The sequence below is a fragment of the Zootoca vivipara genome, chromosome 11, assembly GCF_965207765.1.
Source record: "Zootoca vivipara chromosome 11, rZooViv2.hap1.1, whole genome shotgun sequence".
Taxonomy (NCBI): domain Eukaryota; kingdom Metazoa; phylum Chordata; class Lepidosauria; order Squamata; family Lacertidae; genus Zootoca; species Zootoca vivipara.
Genome location: NC_142594.1, coordinates 18,893,823 through 18,921,731, shown reverse-complemented (window position 1 = coordinate 18,921,731; position 27,909 = coordinate 18,893,823). Strand labels below are relative to the sequence as shown.

The 27,909-nt window shown below is 42.5% G+C and overlaps 1 protein-coding gene across 15 annotated transcripts in view; it reads right to left on the bottom strand.

The window, feature by feature from the left end:
* Window positions 1-2,433: 2,433 nt before the first annotated feature.
* ZNF385D (zinc finger protein 385D) overlaps window positions 2,434-27,909 on the bottom strand; it is a 410,518-nt gene continuing 385,042 nt past the window's right edge. For 9 of the 15 annotated variants that reach the window (XM_088653767.1, XM_088653769.1, XM_088653775.1 and 6 more), the window contains 4 exons: window positions 18,753-19,007; window positions 15,137-15,315; window positions 9,139-9,240; window positions 2,434-6,861 (listed from right to left, as the gene is read on the bottom strand). In XM_088653767.1, the coding sequence (XP_088509893.1) occupies window positions 6,628-6,861; window positions 9,139-9,240; window positions 15,137-15,315; window positions 18,753-19,007 (770 nt within the window). In that variant the 3' untranslated portion in view covers window positions 2,434-6,627. The remainder of the gene's footprint in view (window positions 6,862-9,138; window positions 9,241-15,136; window positions 15,316-18,752; window positions 19,008-27,909) is intronic. The other 6 variants (XM_088653768.1, XM_088653773.1, XM_088653771.1 and 3 more) reach the window with 1 other exon arrangement.

Below are 27,909 nucleotides of genomic sequence, written 5' to 3'. Positions count from 1 at the left end.
TAGAACAGGCACCCCCAAACTTTGGCCCTCCAGATCATGGGAGTTGTAGGCCAAAACATCTGGAGGGCCGCAGTTTGGGGATGCCTGAGTTAGAATAATAGAATTGTAGATTTGAAAGGGCCATGAGGGTCATCTAATCCAAACCCCTGCAACACAGAGAACTTTGTTGCAGGGAGCTCGAACCCACAGACCTGAAATTAAGTCTCATGATCTACCGACTGAGCTATCCAGACCTTCCTTCTTATCTCTTCTCCACTATCAGACTGACCCCTTACCCATGTTTTACTGTTTGGATCCTTTGCTTGACTGCTTGAGGGAAGGGCCATAACTCAGTGGTAGAGAAAATGCATGCTGAAGGTTTTGTTCAATTCCTTCACATCTGCAGGAGGCTTCATTTAGACTATGTACACCTTTTCCTCCGTCTGTGAATGACTTGCTCTGCTCTCATGAGTGGTTGGATATATATTCCAACCACAATGTCTCACAATGTACCTCTCTTCAACTCTCCTTCCTTATGCATACAGAAAGGCTTCAGGAGGGCCAATTGCTGGACCAGAGCAAGTTTAGCTTGCACCCAGTCATAGGTTTTGTGATGTTCCAATCACATTTTCCCAACATCTTTAAATGCAGGACCTGAAAACCAAAGGGACACAAATAGCTTATCTTGGTTTTCTTTTAACTCTTGTTAACAATTTTCTCAAGTGATAGAATGGGAGGGGGAGCCTCTTCCTTCAGATAGTGGCTACTTGCTCTCTCCTGAATAGTCATATAGATCATGGATTGACAGTCTGTGGCAGCTTCTTATGTCTTTATAGGTTCTTGATTGATGTAACTAATTTCTAGAATTATGCTATTCTGAAATCTTTTATTATTTAATCAGAGTGATATCAAGTGATATCAAGAAATGTGACATTTCTTCAGCACATTGCCACAGGTATTTTACAAATGTGGCTCTTCATAAAGTTTTGTTTCCAATCTGTGTTGTGCACTAACACATGACTATACCCCTGGAGTCACCAACCTTTTCAGGTGCATTGGGCGTGTTTGGACTTCTGAGTTGAGTGTTGGAGCACCACCCTCTCTTGCCACATGTCCCCCCATCAGCCCCCTCCCCAAGACAGAGAAAATATGTGCATTCACACACACACAGCTTTCCCAAGGAATCTGGAAAGTTTGACTCAGTACAATTAGTCTGAATTTCGAAAAGCACATAGACCTGATAGGAAGTTGAACATTCTTCCAACTTCATCCTCCATTTCCATGCTTTTTAGTAAGTAATTTATTATGTACTTTTCAAGGAAAAGGAAGTAACAGTCCTCACCATCTCACGACTAAATGTTCAGTAAGTTGGAGTGCTCCAAGACTTAGTAGATGTCAAGAGAAGACCTCAAGGACATCACGGCATCATCTCAGTGACTCCCAAGCTATTCCAACGAGATAGTAAACAGGTTCCCATTCAGCAACCAATCATATCTGAGGAAATGGCCATGCCAATTTGTATCCGTCCCTTGTTCAACATTTCCTTCTTGCTCATCGTTCAACATTCATTTCTGATCCAGATAGGAAACTTGTGGCTACCCTTTGTCGCAGTATCAGTCAGAAAAGCTTGGGATGAGTTAGCAGCCATGAGAAAATGCATACCACATTTCCAAGGTGGAACTTTGGTGGTATGTATGCACGCCCCCACCCCAATCCCCTCCCCAAATCCCTTTTGTCTTAATTTGTGCTGTTGGATTTGCAAACATATTACAAATTCTGACCAGCAATGTCCACCCATTACCCAAGCAAGCCCTGGCCCTAATTCTCCTTCAGTTCTGTTCACCAGTCCTGTCCCCCTTGCTTGACACCTTCATTATCCCTTTGCTCAATTGCACTCATAGATTCCACTGTCTGCATTGATTCTGCAGTCACAAACAAAACATCCTTGTGCACTTCCATCTTCTTGAGGGGTGGTGCTTTGTTTTTAATTTCTGCATGCCTAGAAAGTCCTTCATGTGTGCAGTGTGCAGAAACCACCACCTTATTATTGGGGCGGCTTCCAAACTTGGCAGGCAGGCACGGGAACACCCAAGTTTGGCGATGCAGAATCCAAATGGCAGTTGTTCCGCTCATTACGCAGAGAAGGTCCAGCAAGTCAGCATGCGGTGGGACAATGCAATGCACACAATCCTCCACGCGTTCTTAACATTTAGGCTTCATCCTTTATTAGGTAGTGAATAAGAGACATAAAAATGATTGTTTGTTGCTTACAGCTGAAGTCTACGAGAGACTCGTCTGTGTGAGTGAGAGAGAGAAAGATAGGGAGAGAGAGAAAGAGAAATGTTTGCATACAGCACTGTGATGACAAGAGAAGGGGAGGACCGGGTGGGTGGGTGGGTGGGTGGGAGAGAGAGAGAGAGATTTAAGCAACTTAAAAGAGCATGGACCAGCTGATGAAGAGAGCAGGAATGACTCTTTTATTTCTAGCAAAACTTTGATTATCTCTGCCATTTGTACTGTGCCTCCATACATGCCACAGGCCAAAATATTAAAAGAACAAATCTATTCATTTTGATAAGAGCAGTAGCATGACTTCAGTTTTGCATATTATGCCATATGTGAAAAATCCTTTCCAAGGCAGCTCTGCCTTTGGCACATCCTCAGTACTCTATGGCTAGGTTCTCAGTGGTTTCCTTCTGCGGCCACAAGCAAAGGCTCTATGGGCCAATTTTTTTAAAAAAATCAAAAATCCACAGAGCTTGGCTTGAAAAACCACTGCCATGTGTGCACATGCCAGAGTGCTGAGGATATTGTCCTTATTGCAGCTACATCATAAAAATAAAATAAAAAAGCCGAGACATATTGCTGGAGCACATCTCAAAGTTGTCGTGGAGATGCTGTCAAAAACAGTTTCCATATAGAGGATAAGCCCTGTACGGGCCACAGCACCTCCCATTCCCATGTCCCCAGTGACCCAGAATGCGGTAACTCTTATCTGTGTGACAAGCATTTCTAAACATAACATCCAGGACAGAGGTGATTTTCCCATGGAAAGGCCATTTTCAGTAGCATCCCAATAATAGCTGTAATATGTTCATGCTGTAAGGTGGGGGAGGGGGGGAGAGGAAAATGTGGCCCTCCTTAAGTCATTGGACTCCAGCTCTCATCAGTCCCAGGCAGGGACAATGGGATTTGTAAGTCAGCAACTTATGGAAAGAAACAGGCTGTTTTGGAATCAGGGCCACTTACTGGCCTAATTAGTGTGGCCAGAAAGGGTTATTTGTGCTCACTTTTATGGGGCACTGGACCAAGCTTTCTATAGTACGTAGTATTATTTCCAAAAGTACTATGTTGCAAGATCCCAATGCTTTAGGAATAAATCTGTTCATCAGCTTACAGGGAACTAATGGCTATCCAACATCCTGAAGTATGAATTTTGAAATTCCTCATATTAAAGATGCTGATGAAAGTGCATGAAGACCACTAAATTCCTTGACTGACTTCCTATATCTGGTTAAAGATTAAGACAGTCCAAAAACAAAAGAAAAAAAAACAAAAGAAAAAAGGTGCTTTATCTTCCAAGGCACAAACATTTGCAAGTGAAATGGGTGAATTGTTTCTAAAATTGTTCATAAAGAGCTATCTTTGTAAATTAACATGTAAAAGAAAAATGAAACTCTTTGGATTTTGGAGGCACATAATGGGCTGGATCAAGTGCTCCATGCTGTCAGGTCTAACTTCCGCCTGCAGCCCCCATGCCCTTTGAACATCTGCCGGGTGTGTGTGTCATTGGATCTAATCCCCTTCTGCAAATAGCAAGTACCTTTCTGAGAATGGAAGAACCCCTCTTTACAAAAGGGCACCTTTGGACCCAACCCTTTATTCTTGGAACAGCACAATCTTCCTCCTTTTACTTTATCATAATGCATATGTAAAGTGTGTGTGTGTGTGTGTGGTGGACAGATACATACACACACATACACCCCTTATAAGTGGACAGCTTTTTCTTTAAAAAAACAAACCACAAAAGTAAATACAAATGAATAAACTCTTGGTCAATATTCTCTAAGCATAAAAATCCTCAAGTGCTAATATTTAAAAAAACATGTGAATGTTTTAGCAAATCTATGGCCAATGTTTTGCATCACTAGCATTTTATGAGTAGCCTTTAATCTCCTGCTCCCCACTTAATTCAAAAAATATGGTTTACATTTTTTGTAGCTAAAATCTACTTGCAGGCACTGCAGCTGCAAATCAGTATGGCTGAATCTGACTGAGCAGATCATCTCATGTTATTTATAATATCCTTTTCAGCTCTCTGTGGGGGGAAAATGTCAGCAGCAAATATCAGAGATTCAAAACATGGGCATTCCTTTCCCATCTTCTCTGCTCTTTGTTGCCAACCACTTATTGACCCATATCTAAAACTGAATGGCTATAGATAATTATTATTATTATTATATATATATATATATATATATTCTTTATAAGTTATTTTTTTTAACTCTGGCATATATACAGAATAGCTCTATGCTCTATAGAACTCCAATACTTCATTTTTTCAACTCCTCACAGTGAACATGTGTCCTGAAGAGGTTACTACATAAAGGCCAGGGCCAGGGTTTAGGGTTCAAGGGTTCTACCTGTTCCACACAAGTATATGTGACTATCTCATAAGATACACCTTCACTTATATTTAAATGGATCATATCAGTAGCAATGTACATTATTAACCCATATCACAACCCCCATAACAAATGCTCCTTCTTTGTCTGCTCACTTGTGTGGGGTAAAGCAAAGTATTTTCACAAGCTTGGCTCCCTTTCCTAGACAAGACCTATGGCTTTAACCAATGCTCAGTTTTATTAGTGTCTGACACAAGGTTTCCCCAAACTTGGGTCTCCAGCTGTTTTTGGACCACAATTCCCATTAGGAGTTGTAGTCCAAAAACAGCCGGAGACCCAAGTTTGGGAAATTATGCAGTAACTTCCATGTAACATGAGGTTGACGTTATCCACTCAGCAGTCCTAAACTGGTTAAGCTGCCATTTCCTCTTTCTGCCAGACTTTAGGAGTCTAGCTCTACAGGAGAGCATCCAGGGATCCTCAAAAGAGAATTCTCAGTGCCTCACCAAAGGTTGATTTCCAGCAATCTTTGGCAAAGGCTGTAGCATTAAAGTGGGGACATGGGGAAAAACAACACCACCACAGTGCAGTCCAAGATAGAAGTTGGATGCCACCATCAATAGGTGACCTGGGGTAAGGTAAGGTCCCATGCCGCTGTTGCTGACCATCTCCTAGCGGTGTTGCAGGCAAGACTGGCGAGGCCAGCAATGTGCACTGTCTGCTGCACAGCGTGGGTGTAGCTGCCCCTATCTCCACACTGCCACATATTGCTGACTCTTGGCTGAAGAGCAAAGTCCAGTTTCCTCTAGCCAGTGACCTCATGGGTTGCCGCTGATAATGCCAATGCAAGTTCAGATTAGTGCAGGTTAAGGTCTCTATTACCACTTAGCAATTTGTGCACGCTGTGTCTTTGCAGTAGTCCCCGGGCAAGCATGCAGGGAAATTCAAGAGCAGCATAACTTTTTTCTTCTTTCCTGGATAGGGAATCCCTAGTCCCTTTAACTAATGCTGCACGGTACATTTAAAAAATTCTGGAGAATTTTAAAAAGCAGCATGGGATGATGCAAGAAGGGCAAAATAGAGGGCCTGCTGTTCAAAAAGGAGTGAAGAGGTCTTGCTGCACATTGCTGGGCGGATTTTGGCTCCAGTGCAGCTCATTCAGCGCTTGCAGGGAAATCGTCATCCCTTGCTCTCTTTTTTGAACATGACTCGCTGGCAAATTTTGAATATGGGAGAGAGACTAACACTGCAATCCTAGGCACATGTACTCGGAAGCAAGTTTCCCTGTGTGCCATGGGGCTGACTCCCACACTATGTGCGCATAGGATTGTAGACCACAATTGCTACCTAGGTCTACGATAATTTGTGGCAAACCACTTGAGAGAGATGATAGCATTTACTTCTTCTCGCTTTGTGAACCTAGTGGCATACATAGAGACACAATACTAGTGTTTAACAAGACATCTATTGTATCTACTTTTACTCAGATAAATAGGAAATGCTGACATGGCAGGAGCATTGGTAAGAGTACTACTATTCACAGTGTTTCTGTTCCCCGCCCCTCCCCCTTTTATTCTACAGAATTAAGTATTTTATGTACATTGGAACCGATTAATGCCCTTGAGACAATTGTGTTTTGCTGTTTCATAAGCAGGAAAGACACTGCAGGGGAGATATGTGCAAAAAAAAAGCACAGTCAAACAAATATATATATATATATATATATATATATATATATATATATATATATATATATATGTATGTTACTTCTAAAGTGGTAATAGTTAAGAAAAATTCTCATCTGGAGAAAATACTGCCTCTTTCCCCTCTTTAGAATTTGTTCGGGTCTCTTATCAAAAGTCCTAGCTCTTCAATTTTATTTTTATATATTTATTTATATATATATATATATATATGTAGTTTGTTTTACTTTAAACTATAAATTAACACTGCATAGTTCATTGTTCTTGTTTTGCTTTTGCTCTGAAAAATTATTGCAGTACAATTAATTCCTTCCCGGAGTTCAGTACGGAGCAAACAGGACAGGCGTGTGGGTGGTCCTTATAGGCCCCGGTGCAGGTCGTAGGAGCGCCGGAGGAAGTGCTGAAGTCTGAAAGAGGGTCGCTGGTGGGGCTGTTCGAAGACTGAAAGGGGAATTTACAGCCACAGCAGCAGCAGCTGCGGCAGCTGCTAGTGGGTTTGGTAGAATCCGTGGAGCCATTGGTTTTGAAGGTTCCTTTGAAAATACTAGTTTCACCTGTGGGAGAAAAAGGAAAAAAAACAAGAAGTATTACTTGTGCATATTAGCAACAATGAAGATAGCTTTTCAGAGGTGGCGTATAAAATACTTACGTGGCATTTCAGGCAGAAAGGTGAATCAAAAGTTTTAAAGGAAGACAAAAATAGAAGAAAGGATGTGTGTGGAAGTTTATCTTTTTGCTACAAATTTGCTTTGACACTGGACAAAGTGGGACATGGAATTTTGTTGAGAAAGAGTTGCTTGCTTGCTTGTTTTACATCCCAAAACTGACTGCTACATTTTCACACTCTGTTAAAAGCACCCCACATTATCAGCCCTGTGGTCATCATTATCACATATTGGTTATTTTCTGATGAGTTAGTTACATTCCTACTTATTAGATTTTGACCCTTCCTTCTCCAAGCATCTCAAGACAGTGATCTGATTTCAGCTTAATTTCTTCTTCTTCTTCTTCTCAACCATGCATTGGAGAAGGGGCAAAAAGAAAAGAAATAAGCCCTGGAAAGGAGTGCTGGTGTTCTTCTTTTTAACTCTGCAGCACTCTGTGGTTTCCAGTCACTGCTGTGCTTCCTGGAAAGCCCATAGGAGATTGACAGACCCCGAGGCCATCCTGTAGACCAGGCACCCCCAAACTGTGGCCCTCCAGATGTTTTAGCCTACAACTACCATGATCCCTAGCTAACAGGACCAGTGGTCAGGGATGATGGGAATTGTAGTCCAAAACATCTGGAGGGCCGAAGTTTGGGGATGCCTGCTGTAGACATTCCATGAAGTGTGTTGACCAGGGAGGCTGCCTGCAGAGCACTGGAGACAGAGTGTGATGCAAGGAATTGTTTTAAAAGCTAAAAGGCTTACAAAATATGGAGGAATCCCTCCCCCTGCTTACTTCACAGTGTGTGTGTGTGTGTGTGTGTGTGTCTGAAGTTGCTAGGAATAACTAGTTTTATTCTCTTAACAAAGCAGAAGAGGCCAAGGGAAAAGTGACACTGGCTCCCAGTTAGCTCAATGCTGTGTCTCTCTATTTTCTTCACATTCAGTATCCTAGGAATCATAGGCAAGCCTCCTCTGGCCGGCCTCAAAAATTAACCGAGCTTTGCAATTGCTACAACTGAACACTTGGAGAAACCTCATTGGGAGGTATCAGGTTAGAAAACTTGGAAAATACCAAGGAAGCCAATGCTCTGTTTTCCCTGATGGTCTTTCCCAAACTTGGGAAAATGGAAAAGAGGTAGCCAGTAGCTAATGGCTTCCTTTCACACAGAAGTCCCAGGGCCTCTTCTGAGCTGGAAGTGAAACAATTCGCCGCCTAGGATCATGGAGCTTGACTTTAAGCATCATTTTGTAGCCAAGGCAACTCGCAATGTAGCTGGAGATCATGGGGTTTGCAGTCAAGGCTACAGATGGAGCTGGATTCTATTTGATCTGCTTTTTGCAATAGACTGGCAATGCTCCTTTCTGTCAGAAAGCAACTCCTAGTCAGATAATGCAGCTTGATTTTTTGATACAGTTTTGGTGCACAAATAGTGCACACAAAAGAGCATATTTTTACATTATAAAAATGCATGCAAAACGTTCTTACGGAAAACGCATTACAAAGCACTGGAAAAAATGCATGTTGCATAGAAGGTGTCCAAAATGTGTGCAAATTAAATGCAAACATTTCATGTATTCGGGGTGGGCTGGGGGTGGGGAATATCCTTACAGACTGTGGTGAAATGGACCTGGGATTCAGCACCAGAGAAACTGAAGCAAGATGGAATTAGGTTGCTCAGTTCATTCCTAGTCAAGCCACATGATCCATGGCTGCAAATGTCCCAGATCTCTATGATGTTTTTAAGTAGTGCTAGGACAACTATGCCATGGAAACAACATGACCAGGACTGTTCACAAGCCCAGCTTCTGTGCCTGGGAAAGTCCTGCCAACACACACCTGAACCAGTCTTCCATTATTATTATTAGTAGTAGTATTAAAATTTCTATATTACCCTTCATTCAAGGATCACAGGATGGTTTACAATATAAAAACACAAAAATAACTTAGTTACAAGCAAAAACAATACCACCCCCAGTTTAAAAGACCATAGATGGTTTAATTGGCCAAAGGCCTGGGAGAAGAGGAATGTTTTTGCCTGGTGCCCAAAGATATGTAACAAAGGCACCAGGCGAGGCTCTCTAGGAAGAGCATTCCACAAATGGGGAGCCACCACAGAAAAGGTCCAACAATCACACCCACCCACAGCCACGGGGAGCTTCTCAGAAAACCCATTTGCTTACCCCAAGTGGGTGTGTTCCCTTCTGGAGTTTGTTGTAGGGACTGTATTTGGGTTTCGGGGGCTTTCCAGCAGCTCTGTCTTTGTGCCTTCTACTGCTTATGTGCTGTTGGAAAGCAAGTAGTGTTGTTATTTATTATTGTTATTGTATAAATAACATGCTTTCCATTGGCTTCAGCACCAAACACCTCTGGTCACCCAAAATCCAATTTGCTCGACTTAGTCCGATACCAAAATTATTAGTCACAATAGTAAATCCGTTTCAGTGTCATAGTCTTATATGTGTGGAAAAAGAGTTCTCTCTGGAATAATAATAATAATAATTTATTATTCGGCTCCCTCGGTCTATAGAGCGAGATGAGCGCCACAACCCCAGAGTCGGACACGACTGGACCTGATGGTCAGGGACGCCTTTACCTTTATTTATACCCCGCCCATCTGGCTGAGTTTCCCCAGCCACTCTGGGCGGCTTCCAAGAGAACATTAAAATGCAATAATCTATTAAACATTAAAAGCTTCCCTAAACAGGACTGCCTTCAGATGTCTTCTGAATGCCTCTGGAATGCATCATAATAATTTTGGTGACTCATCCCATGATGAAAACACCTACATTTGTTTATTTAATTGATTTAGAGCAGGGTTTCCCAAACTTGGGTCTCCAGCCATTGTCGGACTACAACTCTCATCACCCCTAGCTAGCAGGACCAGTGGTCAGGGATGATGGGAATTGTAGTCCAAAAACAGCTGGAGACCCAAGTTTGGGAAACCCTGATTTAGAGGAATCGCATACGGCTCTTTGCAAAAGCCACAGGACTGTTTCCAACATGCACATTCTACTTAAGTTAACCAGGCCGTAGCTCAGTGTTAACGTTAGAGAGTCACTGCTAGTCAGTGTAAACAATACTGAACTAGATGGACCAATGGTTTGACTCTTGATAAGGCAGCTTCCTATATTTCAATGTTCCTGGGAAATGGTCTAAACAGGAGGCCACCTGGGGACAACAGGGAAGCCACACAATTTAGGAGGAACAGCTAAATTGAACGTTCCTTCGTGAACCATTTTGGTATTTATTGTACTGCAGTGTTTTAATTCTAATTGTTTTGTGAGATGACTTGATCCTTAGGGTGCGATAGCAGCAGCAGCATAAAAAAGCAGGGTAGACGTGAAAGAAAGAAACAGCCACAAGTTGTAATCCTGTGCTAATGTTTCTAGGATGGCTATATACAATGATTAGATGACACAAAAGAGGATGTTTTGGCAAGTGTAGGTTCTCTCCCCCCCCCCCCGCCTACCTTCAGAGCAAGCTGAATCTGCCCAAATTTCTTCTTCTACCATAGCAGGAGAGACCTGTGCTCCGGTGTAACTAATCACCCAAGATGCAGCTATCAAACTTCCCCTTAATAAGTGCTTATAATACAGACTTTTTCAGGACAGAGCTGTCAGCTGCCTTGGTTTTTTCGTCTTTATGTGCAGCTTTTGTCCAAGCTCATCTAAGCAGCTGGCTTGAACTGCTCCCAATGGCAGCTGCCTCCATATGGCAAACAATTTGTCTCTGCAGCGGTTCATCTTGCAGAGGAACCTCCTGCCAGCTCACAACCAGAAGTCAACAATTTGGAGGTCTTATAGGTGGAGGCATTTAATGTTTAGGAAGCTAGTGCAGATGACCAGGCTCTTTCTATTGCTCTTCATGGCAGTGGTCTACATGGGCTGGCCCAATTGTGTGTAGTGATTTGCCGCATGGGAAAATGTGCACAGTGACCGTCAGTTTCTTCACATAGTAGGCTGCTGCAGAAATAAGTTGTGGTGCCGTTAAGGAGTAAGCAGTTTGGAGTTCTGATCTGCCCAGCTTGTAGCGTTCAGAAGAATTCCTCAGCTCTGCCCATCCTCGCTGATTTGCTCTTGGCAGCAGCAGCCCCTCTTCTTCCCCTCCTTCCTCTCCACATTCCTCCAACATGTTGCAATTCTAGGTGCAAAAGGAGCCTGGGAGATGCAGAATGTGAATGGGGTGCTGGAACTCTCAGGTGTCTGCTGTGACAAGTTTGCAATGCCTTCGTGCTGTCTTTGTTGTGGTAAGGTGCTTTTAGAAAAAAAATGGCTAGCCATATGACCATTAAATCCTTGCCCATTCTGGCTGATTCAAGCCAGCTGTATTCCTCTGTATGTCTTTGAGGGTCCAGTGTGTGGGAAATCCATCCTAAAGAAGTAGTTATATGCCTACCCCTGAATAAATTCATTCTTGACGCAGATATTTATGACAAACACCCACTTTGGGTGGGAGGTGCCTGAGAAAGTAATGCTGGTTCAGCTTCAGGCTTTCTTGTAAAAAAACATTATCTGGACCCGTTTTGATCTGGGTCCAGCTTTTTGTTAAGACTGAATTGGTCTTACCCTTTATCAGGAGAGAGGGAGTGCAACCCTTTTGATTCTCCTTGATCTATCGACCATGGTATCCTCCTGGACTGGCTCTGTGGGCTGGGATCCTCAGGTCCTCAGTTACGGTGGTTCTGCTCCTTCCTTTAAGGCTAATTCTACAGAGTAGCACTGGGTGACTTTATTTCAGCTCCCTGACAAATGTGCCATGAAGTGCTGCAGGGATACTATTGGAGCCACTGGGAGCGATCATTGGGGAATTTGGAGCACAGTGTCAACAGTATGCTGATGACACCCGGAAGGACATGGCTATAAGCCTAGCTGTAAGCACAGGGCATCATTGCTTAAATGACTGCTAATCTGCCACCAGACTAGGTTCAAGGTGATGTTATTGACCTATAAAGAAGTGGCTTGCAAAAAGGACCCTGGGCTCGCAGGGTGCCGCAAACAGGTGTGCGCTTTGACCCTGTGAGCCCAGCACTGCTTTTGTGAGTGGTGTGGGGCTCGCACAGAGGGTGCCGTGAGTGTTGCGTCCTTCTCACGGCCCCCTCCAATTGGAGGTCGGCTGAGAAGGACACCACAGGCTTGCACCCTGGCCCCTGTGAGCCCAACGCTGTGGTGCTGCTAGCAGCTGCAGAGACTAGGGTGCATGTCTGTTGTGTCCTCCTCAGCTGCCCTCCAGCTGGAGGGCACTGAGGACGCAACTGCTCATGATGGGGCAGGGCGCCATGATGCCCCCCCCCAACTGCTGTCCATGGTGATGCTCCCTCAGCCCTCCCATGCTACGCCGCTGCTATAAAGCCCTAAACATCTTAGGTAAAGGTAAAGGGACCCCTGACCATTAGGTCCAGTTGTGACCGACTCTGGGGTTGCAGTGCTCATCTCGCATTATTGGCCGAGGGAGCCGGCGTACAGCTTCCAGGTCATGTGGCCAGCATGACAAAGCCACTTCTGGCGAACCACACGGAAACACCGTTTACCTTCCTGCTACTTGCACTTTGACGTGCTTTCTAACTGCTAGGTTGGCAGGAGCCTGGGAGTGAGCAGCGGGAGCTCACCCCGTCGCGGGGATTCGAACCGCCGACTTTCTGATTGGCAAGCCCTAGGCTCTGTGGTTTAACCCACAGCGCCACCTGCGTCCCCAAACATCTTAGGACCAGGAGAGACTGATCTAGTAATCTTAGTGACTAGGCAGCTATACTTAAGATTGTGTACTCTCAAACATCTTAGGACCAGGTTACTTGAGAGTACACAATCTTATGTATAGCTCTGCCTAGTCACTAAGATTACTAGATCAGTTCTCCTGCCTCTCCCAAATCCAGCTGGTGATAAACTGGGGAGAGCCACCTCTGTGGAGACACCCAGTCTTTAGCAACAACTCTCCCTAGACAGACAAGTGCTGACCTTGACTTATTTTAGGCACTATTTGGAGACTTATTTATTGTCCCAAGCATTTGCTACTATTACTACCTAGCTTTTAGCATTTCTGTTATCTACTGTGGACATTGTATATTTTCTGGTTTTATTGTACTGATTTTTATGGACATTGTTGTGAACTAACCTGGAATTTCTAATGCAGGACAGTTTACAAATGTTTTAATAATAATAATAATAATAATAATGATAATAATAATAATAATAATAATAATAATAATAATACCAGCATGTTGTCAGAGGGAGCAATTTAGAACTATGCACCAACAATTATTGGGACAGCATGCTAAATTCCGATTGTCCTTTGACAAGCCAGCTTTATTTGCATATAAAAATTCAACACATTTAGTTTCTATTAAAATTTGGGGGAACCCTTGTCCAGGATTTTTAAAAGCCTAATAAGTTCCAGAATGTATTAGGCTATTCCTTCTGCTCTCTCACACTTTCTCTCAGCATAAAGCAGGTCTGAGTAGCTTCTGTAATAAAATCCCTTGACAAATCCACCATTCAGAAAGATAGACAAAGACACTGTTTTACAGAAATATAGATTTGCTGAGCTGATTGAAATGCAACTTGTGTAATGAAAATTTGAAGGTGATGTTTCTCCAGTCCAAAGAACAATCAATTTACAAAAACAACCCATGCTCCTCGGAGAAAATTATTCAGTCTTCTGCAAAAAGTACACACCTTCCCACACATTTGCGTACACAGTATCGCAAAGCAAATAAAATGACAGAATGTGTGAGACAAGGTATATTGTAGCATTCTCAAAGAATACAACTCAGAGCAACTTTCCACATTCATTGACAGTTTTGAGAAAATATACTATAGTAGGGTGGAAAAGTATAATGAAAATAAAATGAAAAGAACAACGTAAAGAAGTTAGGTAAATATAATAAAACAGTGTTCTTAGGCTGTGTTTGAAGAAAAAGGAAGAATATGAAAGTAGTAGGTCCTCTGCATGGAGAAGATGGAGAAATGCTATTGGGTATCAGGGAGAAATCCAAACTGCTCAACACCTACTTCGCCTCTGTCTTTACTGAAAAAGGAAAGCAGTACCCAACTTCGTGATAACAGAATACATGATGCAAGTAGGGAGCTGCAGCCCAACATAGGAAAAGAGGTGGTAAGGGAACACCTAAATTCAGATCTTCAGGGCCTGATGAGCTGCACCCAAGGGTACTAAAGGAGCTTGCAGATGGAATCTCATAGATGGAATCTCAGAGCCTCTGTCTATAATCTTTGAGAATTATTGGAGAACAGGCGAGGTTCCTGCAGACTAGAGGCAAGAAAATGTTGCCCCATCTGCAAAAAAGGGGGGGGCACCCAGGTAACTACCTACTGGTCAGCTTGACACTGATACCAGGAATGGTACTGGAACAGATAATCAAAGAGCTGGCCTGTAAGCACTAAGAACCCAAACCAATGACTTTCAAGTTACAAGAATGGAAATTCCAATTAAACACCAGGCATAATTTTATGACGATTTATGACAATACATCTACAGTGTAATGAACTCCCTCGGAAGGTAGTGGACTCTCATTCCTTGGAGGTTTTTAAGCAGAGGTTGGATGGCCATCTGTCACGGATGCTTTAGTTGAGATTCCTGCAATGCAGGGGGTTAGACTAGATGACCCTTGGGTACGCCTTCCATCTCCACAGTTCTATGACTCTGTGAAATGTGCTGATCATTGATGGGGAACTTGTGGTCCTCCAGATATTTTTGAACTACAATCATCCTTGGACTACTGGTAAGAGTTGGAGTCACACATCACCTGAAGCACAGCAGGTTTCCTATCACTGGTGCAGACGACAAATAATAGCATCAAGAGGGTTGGTCCACACACCTAGCTCCCCGAACACAACAACTTCATGAACATATGGGACCACTGTTGGTTGCACTGAAGGAGATATGCCACTTCTCCGTTATACAGATGCAAAGGCTGTTTTCTGTGATAGTGAAACAACTTTCTGGAGCCATGGCGCTGTTGCTGCAGAAATCACAGAACTACCTGAGTGTACCCGTGTAGAGCTGCCAGTTCCCAAATATGGTGTGTTGATAGGGTGCAGCCTAGTCATATTGCTGTCAAGTAGCCCCCTAAATTCCTAAAGCAGGGAGCTGGCATGATGTGTGAATCAACACTAATGATCACTGAACTTCTAGAGAGTGGGGCACATGTCCCGGGAGTTTCCATACCTGTTTAAGTTGTGTCTCAGAATTTACGTGCACGTCACAAATTTCACAGTGAAATGTTTTGTTCTGAAGTCCCGTGTTTCCTTTATTAATGGGTCCTTTGCCTTTGACACCTGCCCTGGGAAAGGCTTTGATTGTTCCACTCCCATTTCGAGCTTCTAGCATAGTTTTGTGCTTTGTGCCTGGAGACATTAGACAAGGAAATAAAAAGTTATTTCAGCAAAGTTGCATTCATTAGTCCTTTTGTTTCGGTCAACCTGTTGCAGGTCTTGCCTCCCCCCCCCCCAGTGGTATCATGGGCACCAATCAGCATTCCCTGTATTACCATGATAATAATTAAGTAATATTTCATTAGCTCACATTTAAATATTAAATGATGTCCACGTACGCACTGAAGCGAGCTGCCGTCAGTATGTAGTGACATGGTAGGAGAGGCCAGAGATGAAATGAATGATTTATTATTATTATTATTATTATTATTATTATTATTATTATCTCCCACTGTGACTGAAACATGTCCTACACTGAAAGAGAAAACCATGATATCTTTTTAAGATGTTGGTCTGAGTCATTACCACACTTTTCAGAGCAGTTTATCAACAGAGAATTGGAATTTTGATGCTGCTGCTACAGAAATCATTGACATTCTCTCAAAGTGACCTTTCAGAGGAAAGTGTGGCTGTTGGTTGGAATACATTCGAGAAAATCTTTGCCTTTAGGGCTTAGGCCCAGGCTACCAAAGGACCATACTCTGCCATTAGGGTTGCCAGACTCAACAGAGGACAGGACTTCTGTGCCTTTAATTGCCCTGCTCTCTTTTGAGTCTGGAAACCTTAAAGAGAAACCAGCAGACCCTTTGCTTGGAAATTAAACAAAGGGTCTGCTGGTTTCTCTTTAAGGTTTCCAGACTCAAAAGAGAGCAGGGCAATTAAAGGCACAGAAGTCCTGTCCTCTATCATGTCTGGCAACCCTATCTGCCATACAAAGCTGCCCAGGCTCTGAGATCTTCATGAGATGCCCTCTTGAAATGAACGAAAGCTAAACAGCAGTGCCTTTTGTCCTTTTCTGAGATCCTTTTGTTTCGGTGGGTCTTTCGCAGGGAAATTTTCTAGTGGAGACTTCAGCAAAGGGGCCACCTCTGTCTGTATTGTTTCATGGTACTATTCCCTCAACAGTGGGGAGTTCAGGGTAGCTTTACATGGTCTGTTTCCATTTTTATGTGCTTGTCATGGTATTTTTATATACAAATGTGCTATTGAACAAGTATTACGAGAGTTATGAAGGAAAGCACAGAGAATCAGCACAGAGCCCAAAGCAACTAGAGTACTCTGAAATCCCCAAAGACTCTTTCTGCCAGCTGAAAGCCTCTTGACAACTTTTCTGTTTTCAAGCTGCTCTCTTTTCCAGGTATCTTTGTCTGCAGTTCACAAAGCGAGGAAGCCTATTTCAGTCTCTGCCTTGCCTGTCAGTAGGTGCAAGCTGACCACACAAATGGCAAGGGTGATCTGCTTGACCTTTTGGTGATTAAGCCATGGCAGAACCGAAGGGACACTTCAAATTACAGGGCAATGTGCCTCATATTACCATTAATGGGAAGGAAGGTTAACCTGCAGCAGTTCCAGTTCCAGAAATATTGAAAAAACAAAAATAGGAAAGCAAATTACATGAGATTCCAGTTTAAGAAATGTGGTTCCATGAAACAGAACCAAATAACTGAATGCAATATTGGCATTCCCATAGCTGCCAAAATAGCAGTGTTAACACTAGCATTATAAAATATCCAGCTAAATGGTGAAAGGTCCTATGAAGGAAGGCACCATTGGTTCTGTATTTGACCTATAATGAACTTGTAACAATATACATGATTTCACCTATGAGCATAGCTGCCAAGTTATCCCTTTTTTTAAGGGATTTCCCCTTATGCTGAATAGGCTTCCTCGCGAGAAAAGGGAAAACTTGGCAGCTATGCCTATGAGATGAACTATGATAATGACAGACAAAGGTAGGTATACAAATATATATGAAGGAATGAAATATTTGAGTATGGCAATTGTTAGAAATGATATAATACTATTGGTTATTGTACACACATGCACGTACAAACATTTCTTATTACTAAACCATTTTGGACCTACGGCAATCAGAAAATTTTGGAAATAAAAGTTCCCCTTGAAAATAGAACCAAAAACCAAGCTGCCAGGGCACCATTGACATGCATAGAGCACTTATCCTTATTTTAAAAATGCTAATTAAATACCTTGCTGTACGAGTGCTCGTGGTGCAATAACCATGACCAATGAGAGAGGCAGATTGGATACGGAATGTTTTAATAACTAATCCAACTAATTCCACAAACCCATTCTGAATTTAGGAGAAAGGCAGAACAATATTGGGTGATATACAGGTTTACTTTGAGGAGACACAATTAAATCCATTGATTTCAGGGAATCTTCCGAGTATGAGTTGTGTGGCTGGCATCAATTCGTTTTAAATGTCTGGACTAAGCAAAATATTTTACAGAATAAAGACGGGTATGTCATAGGGTAAAAGATGTTGAATTCTATTGCAGTTATTTTTGTTTTACAGTAAACGAATTTTAATATCTAAAATGTAGGATTTTTTTTAATCTTAAAAAAAACAAACACCTTTATAAAGAGTGAGTAGGCCTTTTGGATTTGCTTCACTGATGCATCTGGGTTGATTAGAGCAGGCATCCCCAAACTTCGGCCCTCCAAGTGTTTTGGACTACAATTCCCATCTTCCCCAACCACTGGTCCTGTTAGCTAGGGATCATGGGAGTTGTAGGCCAAAACATCTGGAGGGCCGAAGTTTGGGGGTGCCTGGATTAGAGCCTAAGAGTACTAAAGTACATAGAGGGAGGTTCAGCACTGGAAAAACACACTTTGGTTTTGGAGATTTTAAAGGATTTTTCTCCTTAAATGTTTAGAATTGAGAGTATTTGCCAATCATGTATTTGACATAGAGCATCCTGCCCTGACATTATCAAAAGTGTACAGTTCAGGTGGCTTAAAAGTGCTCTGCAAAGGGCATATCAAGAGTGATGCTGAAGACTTTTAAGCTGGGGCATGTCACTTGTGAGTGCTCTTAATGTTGAAGAATAAATGGGAAACTGCCATTTTAAAACAAATACGCAAATAGCCAATTGAACACACTGGAATTTCCGGTGTGGGAAATGTGAAAACCACTTCTGAAAACTGCCTAACTCAGAGAGTCCACCCCTACCAGATTGTGCATTTCCTTTTATGTGCAGCAATGCCAATTAATGTTCCGTTTGGGACTGGGGACAAACAGAAGTATGCAAAGTAGGGCGAGACAGAGAGCATAAGCAGAGACGCCCTTCCAGAACGTAACATTTGGAACGGTTAAAAATGTAAGAAATTTAAGGAAGCGGATCGCTTGCATGAAGTTCCACCGCTCCTTTTCTCTTTTATGGCGGACTTTCTCCATGTCATTTTTATTCTTCAATACTTTAACGAATTCCATGTAATTGCTGGCTTTCCACCGCCTCCCCACCCCCACAGCCCTGCAAGCAATCTAATCTATTTGGGGATGATCATTGCAGGGCTCTTTAGCTAGGAAATAAATTGCTATATCTCACCACTGTTGTGCGCCTCCAGTTGTGAGGCGGAGTTGACAGCAACCTTGCATAGTGAACAGTAGAGCAGCCGCTTGGCCTTTTCTTCCTCTGTCTCTCCCGAAGAGCACGTGGTGGCGGTGGTGCTGCTGCTGCTGCTAGCGGCTACTGTGGGGAGTTTTTCAACTTTGGAGGTGATTTCCGTTGTCATTACACTGCTCTTCCGAATTTCGACCGTTGTGGTGGTTGATATTGCTGGTGCCTCTGTTGTGTTGCCTGCTTTGAAGATAAGAAGGAGAAGGAGAAGATATAAGCAACAAAATACATCTCATGCAGCGTAGAACTTGTAAGCTACAATGAGAAAGCGACGGACAGAACGTTTCCGCAGGTAAAGGGTTTCCTGGCAGGCGCAATGTAATGTCAAATTTGCAATGAAGATTTACGGCGTATGCAACATGTTCAAAACCACACTCCTGCATTATGTTTATGAATCTGAAGGGGATGGGAAGAGCCATCTTTCCCCAAGCATGTAGAATTGCAAGGTACCACCTCCTGAATCAATTAATTGTCCATTTTTGTGAGAACTGGAGGGTGGGGCGGGGGAGGGAGTGCTGTTTCGGTATCTCTGTGCCTTCAGGACCAAAGCAAAAAGAAATAAATTAACAAATAAAGACATATGGTGACTATTTCACTGCACACTGTTTATAACCCAAAGGGATACAAGTTCGGTGAAACACATTTAAAAATAGGAGTTTTGAAGACGGTGTTGTACAATAATAATTAAATTTTGTAATTAAGTTTCCAAATAATCTAAACTCTGAAGTATTGCCTGCTTTTCTTTTCTTTTTTAGCTGATAGCAATGAATTTGTTTTAATTAGTTCTAAATCTGACTTTCTCGCGGGACCTCAAATTAGCAAGCAGGTTGGCATGCAATACGGGAGCCAAGAACACTGTTCCAAGTCTGAGCAGCAGAAAACAGTGATCATGAAACAGGAAGGCTACTGATCTTATGTTGCTGAAAGCACGTGCCAAAGATCGTTACTTTAAAAAGTAATATTTGTATAAATTTGTTGATAGACAATTGATAGCATCCAATTCCTCTTTACTTGTGGAGTGTGGTCTACCAAAGTAAATTGTAGCTGAGTGGTGTGGCCTGCTAGCTGCTTGGCCACTATGTTTCTGTACCCCCAAGTAAGGGGGTGGGGGAAGGAAGTATGATTTGATATGATATTTGTATTCTGCTTTTCTCAACAAAAATGCTGAGCTCTAAGTGGCTCGACAACAATATTAAAAATTAACAAACTGTAATCGTATCAAAACGAAACAGCATATGAATAAGGCAGAAGAATAAACAAATTCATCAAATAATTGGTTAGTGGGCAGCATTCAGCCACAAACTTTGCAAGCCTTGTCTATTCAACTCACTGATACTTTTCATAGAATAGAAAATAACTCCATGCCCTCCAACATCTTGAGTCCCCAAATCAGGTTGTATGTCTTCCCACCTGTGCTCCTGCATGAGTTGCGTGAGATCATGGAGCCAAAAATATGTGCTTTTTTGGAGCTATGTTAGTATGGTGCCCCAAAATCATGCCCCCCAAAGTGTGTTTGGGGGTGCTTTTTGGCGGCAAGATCTCGGCACAAAATCATGTGAGATCGTGACACCCAAAATGGCCACCGTCCTCTCGTGCGAGAAAATGGGGTGCTCCTTTTTCTCCCCTGGGATACTTGCAGGGTATGTAGTTCTGTATGAAGTATGTCATTTATCCAGAATCCAAGCAAAGAGCACCTCTTGCAAGTAGAAGTTTACTGAACAAAATACATCCAAATGGGTTTCAAGCCGATCATTCTTTTGCAATATGCTAACATTCTGTATAACTTTAGACACAAGGGAAAAAAATATCTAGGAGCATGTGTACGTGCAAACATTTACATGTAGGAATCTATTACCACAATCCACCACCCCATCTGAAGAGTGGCTTCCTATTCCACAGATGTTCACTGTATTTCAGAATTCCCCACTATATAGCTTGGTGAAAAGATCACTGAATCACGATAATGTTCCTGAAATATGTGTGTGTGCGTTGTGTGCATATTTTCACATTAATACGTGTAAACAAATTGTACCGGTGCAAATTTTTGTCTTTTTTGGCCCGTCTGGAGGTTTATAAGTAAGAAGTAGCTATTTACATATGAGAAACAGATAATACTATTTATATCAGACTACTTCTGGGTTAAAGAGAGCTCACTGCCCTGCCCTACAGATCAGCTTAAGGTCCAATGGTTTAAGTGGTAAGTTGCACCTCTATAGCACACCAGTGTGTTCTCGGAGCTACTAACATGAAGTCTGACCAAACTGCGGGAGGCAGTGGAAGACAGGAGTGCCTGGCGTGCTCTGGTCCATGGGGTCACAAAGAGTCAGACATGACTAAACAACTAAACAACAACAACAGCACACCAGAGTATCACAGAAAACCTAAACTCCATCCTTCATCCCAAGTTGTAACCTAGACATGAAGTACACAATAAGTTTTTGCCTCGCTGGTACCAAAGTGGTGCATCCTTCTGTGTCCTAGATGACCCTCGATGCTGCTTCAGTACAGGGCAAGCAATTCAACACACTATGATTGGATCACTTGGGGCTTGTTTTTTTCAGCAGCAAGAGCAGAGATGGGGCAAGAGTCACATCAAGAGATAGTGGCACTTTTAACCCGATCCTGCTGCACATTCTCCCTGATCTTTATTTATCTGTTGATATTATTTTGTTTAACTTCAAAATGCCCGTGGCTTTCAAGCAAAGACAAAAGAACTACAGTGAAACAGATCAAACGTTACAAATGCAAACAGAGCCAGTGGAGAAATGACAAAGCACAAAAAAGGCCGCTCTAAAATAAATGGAAAGTCTGGGCAAGTAAAGATAAGTTTTAGACTGCCACTGAAAATTAGCAACCCATGTTCTGCTTTAAGGGTAGAACCTGCTTTGTCCGCCTAGCTCAGTACTGACTATTCAGACCTGCAGTGGATTTCTGGGATATCGGAGAGGGAGCAATTCCAGCCCTGCCTGGAGATGCCCAGGGCCCAAAGGCAGGCTTGCTAAGAGTAGAGATGGGCAAAAAACAGCCACCCCTAATTCAAAACTTTGACAACTGAAACAGCTCCTGAAGGGGTTTGGGAGCAGCAGCCTTGCAATTCTTAAAGAACAAAAAGCTTCTTGCCACTTCCCCTTCTTTTCTTGAAAATCTCCCCCCACTTTGAAACGTTTTTTTATCATTTAAAGCATTGCAGCAGTAGCAGAGGGGGGTGATCAAGCTGCCACCACTATTATTCCTTCCCTTTACGAATCACTGTGAAGGAAGAATTGTAGCCACCAGAGCTCTGCTGCTTTCCACCATGCTATCAGCAAGTCAGTGGCTTTAAAAACAGTTTATAAAAGGGTTACAAGAAAGGAAAATAGAAAAAATGAAGAAGGCAAGAAGCACTTCCCATGCTAGAAGTGTCATCCTCCCTCCTTTCCCCCTGAATCCCTTTTGGCCTTCTCCTTTAATCATTCTGCCTTTCCTCTTTCATTTTCCTTCTGGGGTTCAGCCAAAATACGCCTCCCCAATCTGCCTGAAGCCCTGAAGTGAAACAAATGAGGACCAGCTCTTACTCTGAGACACTCTGAGTTTGTGGAATGAGCTCCTGTGGGAGAAGAACGAAGAGAACCATAATATGTAGGAGTTTTATACTTAGGTTGAACAAGGCTTTTTTCAGGAATATACTGCAGGTAAACCGGTAGCACAGAACCAATTCCTCCATTTCAACCGGCAGGAATATATTCTGTTTCTCTTTCCTTCATTCTGTGATTTTCCTTTCGGAATTTTTAGACCTACGGCTTCAACATGATTAAAGTGTAAGTCATCTCTCCATGCAGGGAGACAATCAGCTCTAACAACCCTAGAGGTGAAACAAAAATTGCCTCTATAGGCGGGAGATATAATCATGCAGTATAATTAGAGTAGTCAGTCATGTTCTCTGGGGGAAAGGTGTGAAGCGTAGTAAAAGGAGAAAGAATAGAGCGTTTATTCCTTCCTTGAAAACCCCTCCTGCCCTTTTCCATCCCAGTGTCGCTTGATCAATTCATTTGGTTAACATAATTTGACTCTCAAAACCACCTGTCGCATCATGCACGTGCATTTCAAAAAGGGGAGCACTGAAATAACATTTTCTGGTCTCAACAGCAAATACAAAATCTTTGTCTTTTGACAAAGAAGATGTTAAAGTACCACAGGCCCAATTATCAAATGCCGTGCCATGTCAAGCAAAAGCCTTGGTACCATGAAAAGGCCTTAGCAATGATATGATTTCAAATAACCACCCCTATTTGTTGAAGCATCTGTTATATGAATATGTTCTTCGTCCAAGTTCGGTGCATCTTCAGTTTTGTAGCTTGACAAGATCATTTAAGAGGATTTGATTAGCCTACCAGTTAAGTCAATTATATTGCAGTCTTAATACATATCCTGCTGTGGGGGCAGCACTGAAAACCAAATGGTACTCAAATCTCGAGTCACTTTCACTCTTAGGATCTGAAGAACTACGTCAGCATTTGTTGCTATAGTGCAGGCATGTCCAACTGGTAGATCATGATCTACCGGTAGATCACTGGATGTCTGTGGTAGATCACTGGCTCCCCCCCCCCCCCAAAGAAGCTCAACAACTTTGGCTCCCCTAAAAAAGCTCAACATTTTTGCCCTGCACCCCAAAGAAATGGGGCTTTTCTCTCCCCTAAAAAAGCCCTACAACTTTTACCTAAACCCCTAAAAACGGGCCTTCCTCTTTCCTCTTTTGACCTGAACCCCCCAAAAGGGGGTAGATCACCGCCAGTTTTTAACTGTGAGTAGATCACAGTCTCTTGGGAGTTGGATACCCCTGCTATAGTGTGTCATCCCAGCCCTTGAAGACATAAGGAAGTGACTCAGAGATCTGGAAGGAAGTCAGAAATGCATTCAGTACACACGTGAAATGAATTATTTTGGTGATGTGGGCAAGCTGCATCATGCTATTTTCATACTAATGGCCTGCAGTAATTGTTCATTCTTGCAAGTGTCGCCACTCTGCTTTGGCCCTGCCAGGACCACTAATATCGCATGGAACAGGATGTCAGCATCCAATAAAGAGGGGTGATTAGAATTCACAACAGTTCTCTTTCTGATCTTAATCCTACTATAAACAGAGCTCTTAGGAAGTCTATAAAGGAGTAAACCTTGAGTGAAGTGGCAAACATAAATCCAAAAGTTTATTTTCATACTTTCAAACAGTACCAGAATGTACATAAATTGTATCTTATTCCCCCCCCCCATTAAAGTGCAAGACACCTACTAAAGGAGGAAAATTATTTAAAGGAGCTAAGCACATAGGATTAATTTTGTGTCCCAAATATACCTTTCTGAATTTTCGTTATGCTAGGAACATAAATCCTCTCTGTAGGTTTTTTTTTTGCAATTACAATCTTGCCTTATATAAATTAGTTCTGATCTGAAAAATAAAACCAGAAGATGCTGTGCAGTGTCTTTGCCCATTTAATTTGGAAAGGGGGACCAAAGCTCCTCTCATCAGGGCATAACAAAAACAAAGAGGAGAGGCTTACATAATGCACATACTTTATTGAAGAAGAGCTGATGCTAGGGATTGTTTAACTGCAGTGTTCAAACTGATGGAATCCCAGAGCTGCCCCTTAAGATCATTAGGGGCCAGGTTTGAACACTTGAAGCTCATAAGGGCCAAACAAGGCCAGTTCATAAGGAATAGACTGTACCTGATTTGCCTGGGAGCTCCCTATCACAAAACCTAGTCTGAGTAGGTGATATCTGATTCCTTGCAGTAGCAAATGCTTCAGTCTTAAGGTATATGTTGATGAATTTTTCATTCCTCCTGGCTCAATCTGGTTGGCTCTGACCTGTGACAGGGCCTTCTCAGTGATGGTTCTCCATCACTGAGAATGTCCTCCCTGCAGAGGTGTAGCCATCAGCCTAATTACACTTAGGGATGAATTTAAAAGCATTCCCATTTACCTGGGGATTTGATGGCTGGAAGATACTATTCCTAGCAACCTTGCCATTATTAGCTGTTTTAATTTTAATTCAAACAATTTATATGCCGCTTAAAAACAATCGTCTCTAAATAACTTACAAGGATACAATACAAAAAGGCAAAAACCAGTTAAAGCTATAAAATTAAATTTCAGTTAAATTTCAGTTAAAGCTATAAAATTAAATTTTAGAACGCTATGAGAAGTGGCTGGTGATTTATTTTTAATTTATTTTTAAACTTTTAACATGTTTTTAAATGTTTATTTTATTTTTCTGCTCTGGTTTTCTTTGAGAGGATAGAAAGTTAATTGACGAATAAAAAAAAATCTATCGGAGCTCCTGAAAGCAGTGGATGCTTTTGAGCAACCTTGGGAGCCTTCAGTTCTGCCAGGACTGGAAAGTTAAGGATGAGTCATTGTGTCAATAGAGGTATGCAATTTCTGGCAATACAGAAGTCAAGGGAAAGCTACTTTTATTTTTTTGTAGGAAAAAAGAATTTTTATTATTTAACCAACAACACACACACACACACAGCTGATGGCTGGAAGAAGATGGGATGGTGCCTTCCTGCTGCCCCCTCTCATCCATTGGCAAAGAGGAGTGCTGCTAATGGTTTTGGGTTTCCCCTATGGTGAAGGATCCAGCTGTGCCCAGGTGGGCAGAAAGCTGCTGCTTGCAGTTTTTTTCACAAGTACCAGCAGGTTGGCACCAGAGCATGGGATGTGAAGGTAGATCTGCTGCTCCACTCCCCCTCCCCCTGACCCAACTTAGGATTTCTCCATTACTTTACTAGTTCAAATGTACCACGTACATCAAATGTATTACCTTGCAGAAACAGGAAAAAAACATACTGGTACTTTTTATAGAGGAAACACCTGGAATCGTTAGATCTAAACATTGCAATATTACCCACTTGTCTGTACCTTTGAAGAATATTGTTACACGTCACCCCTATCTCCACAACTGTGCAAGATCCCAGGGGTTCTAGGCACTTACCCAGGGTCTGTGTTTCCTTTTGGGGGGAAATGAGCCACAGCAGAGGCTGTGGTGCCATTGTGATATGTGGTTTATTTGCGCATACATACAACCTGAGCCAACGATGGAGGACTGCACAGCATGCATACTCCAAGAGGCTCTGGCTTTTCCCATAGGTGTCCCAACATCATTGCTCTGACTCTCTCTCTCCAGCCTGCTGCTTCCTAACTGCGATCCCAAAAGCTCTCCCCTGAAACATTGGCATTGTCTTGAAAACAAAACTCTCAGTTGAGGGAGAGAGGGAGGAAGTCCACTCATTTGCAAATGAGATCCACCTTTGATTCTTTGTGTTGCTTAAATGGCTTATCCCCAGGCTAACACCTCGAAAGGAAATCTGACTTAACATTTGTTGATTTCCTATGATTTAGACATCTCTAATACAGGAAGTTTGCCTAACACAGTTAGCTTTTCACACATACTGATTCCAGAGGATTAAAAGTGGTTAACACACAGCTCATGAACACACATGGTTCTAGCTATCACCTACACAGGAGACTAGCCTATCTTAATTAGCTTCTGACACCCCAAGCCTTAATTAAATTCTGGCACCTACAAACCCATAACAGTATTCAAAATCTGCACATTGTGAAGAGCACAGTGTCTTGTCCTACAAAGGAGGAAGGGTGCTTTTACAATACATATTACAGTGGCAGTCCAAATTCTGCAGGGCTTTCTTAACAGCATTCTTGTATCAATTCTAAATTATAATACAAAGCTCTCTATAAACCGTGCCTCACGAAGTGCATGTAACACTGATTGTTACATGAACAGATTGCTGTGCAAATCCACAGTGCGTGGAATAACACTAATTCATGAACTGAATTTGCCAGAATTTGCCACTTATGTAGAATGCAGATGCAATGCAACAATACTTTCTACAATCTAATAAAAGTTTAAACAAACTCTTAATCACAAACATGAAGTTTGTAGTATTTTAACTACAAATTGAAGACATCCCCAGTGATACTCAGTGCATATGAATATCAGCTTGGATCTGGAGCTCCCGAGAGACCTGCTGGTGGAAGGTGGGAGAGGCAATTTCTACCTATTTCTCTTTCTGCCTGCTGCGCCCTTGCTCTTGAAAATCTGCTCTCGAAGGTTGGAGGGGGGTCCTCTCAAACAATGTGGGTGTTCACATAGGGGACTGCAGGGGACACTGGTGAAACATACAGAACCGCATAACTATAGTTGGAAGGAAACAGGTGGATCATCTAGTTCAAACCTTGGCAGTGCAGGAATCTTTCACTCAACCCACAGCCCTGAGATTAAGAGTTTCATGCTGAGCTATCCTTCATCCCCTACCCTTCTTCCAATTCCACATTCCAAGGAATGTGGTATTCAAAGTGGAGGAAGGAGAGATGAGGAAGGTGCTGAAGGGAATCAACTCAAGGAAGGCTACAGGGCCAGATGGAGTAGCTGGAAGAGTCTTAAGAGACTGCGCAGACCAACTAGCGGGAGTCTTCACTGGGATTTTAAATCGATCCCTAGCCCAGGCTACTGTCCCATCTTGCCTGAAGTCTTCTATTATTGTTCCAGTACCAAAAAAATCCAATCCGGAGAATCCGAATGACTTTCGTCCAGTAGCACTTACACCCATAATTATGAAGTGCTTTGAAAAGCTGGTACGAAATTATGTCATTGCCTGCCTACCAGAGGGATTGGACACATTCCAATTTGCCTACAAAACGAAAAGATCAACAGAGGATGCCGTGGCAATTGCCCTCCAAGCTGTTCTTGCACATTTGGAGCAGCGGGGGAGCTACGCCAGACTGCTTTTTGTAGATTTCAGCTCGGCATTCAATACCATTCTACCGCAACGTCTGATAACTAAATTGGGAAATCTGGGGCTCCCGCTATCACTCTGTGGGTGGATACTGGACTTTCTCTCAGATCGCTCCCAGAGGGTCCGGTTGGGCCCTTATATGTCTAACATGCTTAGGACTAACACAGGAACACCACAAGGATGCGTGCTTAGTCCGCTCCTTTATACTCTTTATACATATGATTGTGTCGCTGCCCACCCTAGAAATAGGGTTGTCAAATTTGCAGATGACACAACCGTGATCGGGCTCAT